The following is a 6,000-nucleotide window of genomic DNA, read 5'->3' as shown; positions in this document are numbered from 1 at the left end:
TTTTTAACCATTAACCCTAAAATATATAATAGGTAGATGTTGTCCATTTTCATGAATTAGGGTTAGAAGTTTATCACATTCTTTATTTTTAGGCTAATAATTATTTTTAGGCTAATAATTTTTAGGCTAATTAATTTATTTTTAGGCTAATTAATTTATTTTTAGGCTAATAATTATTTTAGGCTAATTAATTTATTTTTAGGCTAATAATTATTTTTAGGCTAATTAATTTAATTTTAGGTCAATTAATTATTTTTATGTTTTCAAACCCTGGTTTTAGTTTTGGCTAACTATTTTCATCATGACTATTAATCACTGTTTTTACTAACCCTTTTTATTATAAATATTTTAAAAATCAGGGTTCGTCCGGTTGTTTTCAAAAACCTTTTAATTTCCCTTTATTTTTTGCCTTTTTATTTTCATTCGCCTTTTTGCCTTGCCTTATTTATTCTATTAACTATGGTTAACTTGTTCCCCATTTGGGGTTTGCCTTTTATTATGTTTATTTTATTTATTTGCCTAATTTCTGTATCTGCCCCAAAGCCTTGTAATAGTTTAGGGTTTCTATTATTTTGCCTCTGCAGGTGTTTATTGTAATAGATTTAGGATTTTATTTTCCTGCCTTTATTTTTCTGCCCACAGGTGTTTATTGTAATAGCGTAGGACCTTTTAATTCTGCTTTTTTACTGCGTGGTTAGTAATCTAGGGAGTGACAAGCTAATAAATTTAGTTTGCCTAAATTATAAGATAAATATAATTGAATTGAATCACCTGATTGTGACACACACACACACACACACCTTTAGGGTAACCTATTTTTGTTGCCTTGTTGCCTGTTGCCTTTTTATTATTATGATTCTAAAATAGTCAAGTCCCTCAATTCCGAGGATACCTAAAGCAAATGTTGCCCTCAGTTCATAATCATCATAAGATCATATGTCCCTTCGAAGTTGCCATAACGAAAATGATCTTGTCCCTCGATGTTGCCTCGGTTTAAATGATGATTGTCCCAATTGCTAAGGTATCCTCGCCTGTTGCCTAAATGAATATTATATCCTTCCCTAAAGACTACCTACCTCTACATGGTAGGGACAGTTTTATGGTGAACGATATTTCCTCGATGACCCTTAACATCCAATGAAAGGACTCCCTATCCTCTTTATGGTATGGATAGCCCTTTCAAACTGAAAAGCTGAAAGAACAGAATCTTAAAATTAGGGTAGTTGCTACTAATTGCTTGCTCTGATTTAAATTCAAAATTAGTTTTCACACCCTTTTTCAAATCAATTCAAAAAGGCTACGCTTATTTACAAGCTAAAGTCCTTATTCAAAAATATTTTCTAATCACATACTACACTTCAAACATTTCAAACAATTCAAAAGTGAGTTAAGCAATTAAGAGCCCATGGATAACCATGGATACAAAGGGTGCTTTAAACCTTCCCTTTGTATAACCTACCCCCCGAACTCAAAATCTTTTTAAAAGGTATTTTCCTGTTCTTTTAGCCTTTCCAATTGGATAAAATAAAAGTCGGAGGCGACTCTTGCTTACCGCGACATTTCTTTAAAGTCAGTTCACCGTATTACAATAAGGATTTTGTGGTTGTTGTTGTTGAAGTTCGACATTTGATTGAAAATGTTCGATGGTTGTTTAGACGATGTTGTGATGTATTGTTATGTTGTATTTGTGGATGTGCATCATTGAGTCGCATCCATTGCATATTGCATGCCTGAAACTTATGGCAAACACGACGGCCTGAAAACTATGGCAAACACGATGGCCTTAATGGAAAATAGCGACGATGTGCCCAATGGAAAATTTTGAGACAATGGTAGTTTTACTCCAAATGGTACCACATGCATTTGCATAAGTCGAGTCACGTGTGAATTGCATTTGAGTCTTATTTGATTATGTTGTTGTGACTTGATGAAGATATGTTTGTTGTGATGTGATGACTTGATGATGAGATGTTTGTCGTGATGTGTTGGAATCTTACTTGTGAATTGCATATATTGTCATGGTTGATTGTTGAGATTGTTGTCGTTTCATAAGTTGATTATGTGATGTGAATTGTTGTATTGAGTGTTGTGATGAGAAGTGGTGACCAATGTATGATTTTTTTTCTCTTGCTTTGAATATTATCATACGTTTCTTTATAATGAATGATATCTCACCCCTTCTGTTTGAATGTTACCCTCTGTTGGTAACGTGCAGGTAACGACGTGGAGTAGCCGTTTACCTTTTTGCTCGTGTCGGTGTGTCTATGCTCTGATACGTAGCACTCGGGGGACGTCTAGCTTGTTTTGATTATGTCATGTTGTCTTGTCGTTTTGTTATTATATTTGGATATTGTTATCTCTCACTGGATTATGTTGTTATGTCCTATAGAGATATGTTGGATTTTTAGTTGTCCATGTTTGGCATGTATGACTTGAATATTGTTGTTGATGTTGTTTTGCAGTGATATTATGACTATTTGAGTATTGAAGTTTAATGGATGTGAGTTTCCTCCGTATTACTTGCTATGTATCAATATATATGTGAGCATGTGTATGATTTGTTTTACGATGTAATTGTGACACCTCAATGTGATGTATGTTTTGAGACTTTTACACTCTGATTTTCCTGTATATTTGCGGGGTAGATATGGGGTGTTACACAAACTCTCATTCTTCATTAGACACAGCAACCAACTTTGCGGAACTAAAATATGGTAAATGCAATTTTTTCACAAATAGTAAATCTTTCATCTTACCCTTCCATAAATGGTGATTAGAACCATTAAACAATACCATATTCATCTTTGTATTTGACTTCATCCTTCAAACAAGTAAAATAGTCCTTAACCAAGAGCTCTGATACCACTTTGATGGAAAATTAAGACACAATAATTGAACAACACGCAGCGGATATAAAATTTCTTAACCAACAAAGTTTATTATTTAAAAAAAATAATAATAAATTGGTGCCTATAATATTTTTGTAGATCTAAAAATATTTAAATCTACAATATATTTTTTCGAGTATAATTATTGACTTTTGTTTTAGAATTATTTAAAAAAAAAAATTAGTCAATAATTTCATGTTTCCGTTATTAAATATCGTGATGCATGAATTTTTTTGTATTAGTTACATAGACAATAAAAAAACACATTTATGTAACACATTTATGTAGTTAATGGTTAGTTGTAGTGATGTCATAACTATTTTATTAATAAAATTAATTGTGATTTATGTCTATTTATAATAAATATATTGAAAAGATAATCGATAATTTTTCATTTTTTATAATTGAATCAATATAATTTTTTCCGTTTAATATTAACAAATTTTAAGATTTATTTATGTATTATTCAATAAATCTTTATTTAGCTTTTAAACAAATAAATCAATATATAATTTTCTTATTATAAGTTCCTCCAAAATTTCTCAAATACTTTTAAAAAAATATCAATATTTTTTATTTTTCAATAATAGAAACAATAGTATACTATTGATAAGCGGTGTCAAATACTATCTCAAAAATTGGTTTTTCGAATAACATTGCTCTTATGATTTAATATTAAGGTGACATAGGCAAATGGTTGACAAATGTAAATATAATAAGCAATATAATTGCAACCATCATTATAAAAATACCAGTGTCACATCTTGCTAAGTAAGATTATTGGAAGTATATTTTGACCTTTCAATTTATTCGAGCAAGTTCTAAATCCTCAATAGTTGTCAACACCCCTTCTGGTCTGCGCTTCTGGAGATCTTCTTCAGGTAACTTTTACATACTTTTCTTGAACGAAACATGTTTCATCTTGTAGTATAGCTTATTTTATGATACAAGATTTTATGCTAAGTGACGTCATAAACAGTTAGTATGGAGAAAGAGCCTCTATTGAGAAATTTATCTGCAATGTTTATCTTGATCTGAAACTTATTATTTGAAGATGCTATGCAATTGCAGCTACAGTGTTTATTGACGGATAATTAACATAACCAATTCATATTTAATTAATGATGGTTTAGTATAATCAGATATAAAACTAATTCATATAAATAGTTATATTTTTACATAATCGATTATAAAATTGGTTTATCCATAACCACATTTTATAATCGGTTTTAAAATCATAATCAAATTTTAATTTAAAACAGATTTCGAAAATTTGTATTTTTTTTTTGAGGAAAAAAAACGTATTTTCGAAAAAAAATTGATTTTCCATTTTTTTAAAAAACACTCAATTTTCAAAAAAAAAAATGATTTTGTTTATTCCGATAAAATTTAATTTTCGTATTTCCATTCGTATTTCGGAAAGAACTCGATTTTTTAGGAGTTTAGAAATAAAATTGATCTTTTACGTATTTCCAAAAAAAAATCTAACCTTTTGTATTTATGAAAAATGATTTTTTTTTCATATTTAAAAAAACTCGATTTTTTTGTATTTCCGAAAAAATTGACTTTTCATATTTCAAAAAAAAATCGATTAAAAGAAATTTTTACTAATTTCCAAAAAAACTCGTTTTTTTTTCAGGAAAAAACTCAATTTTCCGTATTTTCGAAAAAAAACTCGATTTTTTTGCATTTTCTAAAAAAATCAAACATTCATATTTTCGAAAAAAAACTCGTTTTTTTTTATTTATGTTTTTAGATATAAAATCAATTTTTTGTATATTCGAAAAAAACCAACTTCATCGTTTTTTTTTTTAATTATTCGTATTTCTAAAAATATTGAATTTTCAGAAAATATTTTAATTTAGTTTTTATTTTGGATATGGATGTTCAAAATATGGATTTGATTAAAATCATATATATAAAATGTCCAAAATATAGATTTGGTTAATAACCATACTAAAATTAATTTGATAACCGAATTTAGATATAAATATTAATAATTTATATAACTGGTTAATTTGAACACTCTAGTTAGAGTCCACCACCCACTAGAATGGAACTATTGCGCAAGTTTTTGAATAGTCCCGTCGGTCCAAAAACCGCTCATTTTTGGGGTCCTGCTGTCAACTGGGGCATTCCAATTGCGGTATATTTATATGTTTCTACGTTCTGACGTTCATTCTATAAAAACCAAATTCATAATATTAAAAAAAAAACATTTGTATGTGAACAGGCAGTTATAGATACGCAGAACCCGGCAGAAACGATAAATGGAAGAATGACTGCAGGTTCTTTTTGTTCCTCTAAAATCTAAATTCAAGCAACCAATATTATGATTTGATTCTTCATGTATTAGTTTAAATTTATCTTAAGAATTGAATATCGACACTGTGAATGGTGCAGTAATGTGCGGTTATTCGGCAGTTTATATGAGGTTTTCTTGGATGGTGCGACCACGAAACATTCATCTTCTCATATGTCATGCCTCGAATGAGACCGTGCAACTCTATCAGCTTTCGCGATGGGCAAGATCTCGAGGTTAACTCACCATTATGCATTATACAATTACAGTTATTAATATCCATGGCTTTAAATAACGGCCACGGTTGTGATCTGGTCGTGTAAAGACTTTCATATTTCAGTTGGTACGTATGTGTTGTGTTATTAATTGTGGTCGTCGCATCGTGAATTAATCACAATATATATAATAAATATTTTTTGTGGTTTGTACTTTCATACTTTGATTCCGAAAATTTATGTCCATAATAGTGCAATAATGATATATTGCAGTCGTAATCGTAATGGTGTTTCACGATTATAACTATGGTTAGTAAACGGGCATGCTCATTCTGCAAAATCCTGCATAAAGACGGGGTGGGTGGATATTATGTAGGACACGGGCCTATAACCTTGGGCCGCCCTGCAAATAACTGAGGGCATGACAAGGAGGGCGGGCGGACGTTGCATCTTTATAGATGCAAAATATGATGTTTATGCCTTATCGAAAAATAGCAAGTGTACTAATTTTACCGATATAGTAATAATAGGGATTAGTCCCAAGTATCGATCTCGAGGACTGCATAGGAAATATAAGTTATTGTAATGACTCAAT

The 6,000-nt window shown here is 30.1% G+C and overlaps 1 protein-coding gene across 2 annotated transcripts; it reads left to right on the top strand.

Annotated features, from left to right (window-relative positions):
- The first annotated feature begins 3,633 nt into the window (after window positions 1-3,633).
- Window positions 3,634-5,624, top strand: LOC131611401 (mitochondrial pyruvate carrier 1-like). 2 transcript variants are annotated; one of them, XM_058883428.1, is made up of 4 exons: window positions 3,702-3,769; window positions 4,920-5,034; window positions 5,122-5,176; window positions 5,292-5,624. In XM_058883428.1, the coding sequence occupies exons 2-4, from the start codon at window positions 4,942-4,944 to the stop codon at window positions 5,429-5,431; spliced, it is 288 nt and encodes a 95-aa protein (XP_058739411.1). In that variant the 5' UTR covers window positions 3,702-3,769; window positions 4,920-4,941; the 3' UTR covers window positions 5,432-5,624. The 2 variants fall into 2 exon arrangements, 1 of the variants encoding a protein (XP_058739411.1); XR_009286891.1 differs by lacking the exon at window positions 4,920-5,034 and having other exon boundaries at window positions 3,634-3,769; window positions 5,292-5,372.
- Window positions 5,625-6,000: the final 376 nt, after the last annotated feature.

Source organism: Vicia villosa, linkage group LG6 (assembly GCF_029867415.1).
Source record: "Vicia villosa cultivar HV-30 ecotype Madison, WI linkage group LG6, Vvil1.0, whole genome shotgun sequence".
NCBI classification, from domain to species: Eukaryota; Viridiplantae; Streptophyta; class Magnoliopsida; order Fabales; family Fabaceae; genus Vicia; species Vicia villosa.
Note: the sequence above shows the minus strand (reverse complement) of the source record. Positions and strands in the feature narration are given on the sequence as shown.

What these genes read in the sequence shown, in the direction of transcription:
- LOC131611401 (XM_058883428.1), top strand. Translation starts at nt 4,942, where the DNA reads ATGGAACTATTGCGCAAGTTTTTGAATAGTCCCGTCGGTCCAAAAACC. An exon ending in ACTGGGGCATTCCAATTGCG is followed by an intron (nt 5,035 to 5,121) that starts GTATATTTATAT and finishes GTATGTGAACAG; the next exon opens with GCAGTTATAGATACGCAGAA. An exon ending in AAATGGAAGAATGACTGCAG is followed by an intron (nt 5,177 to 5,291) that starts GTTCTTTTTGTT and finishes TGAATGGTGCAG; the next exon opens with TAATGTGCGGTTATTCGGCA.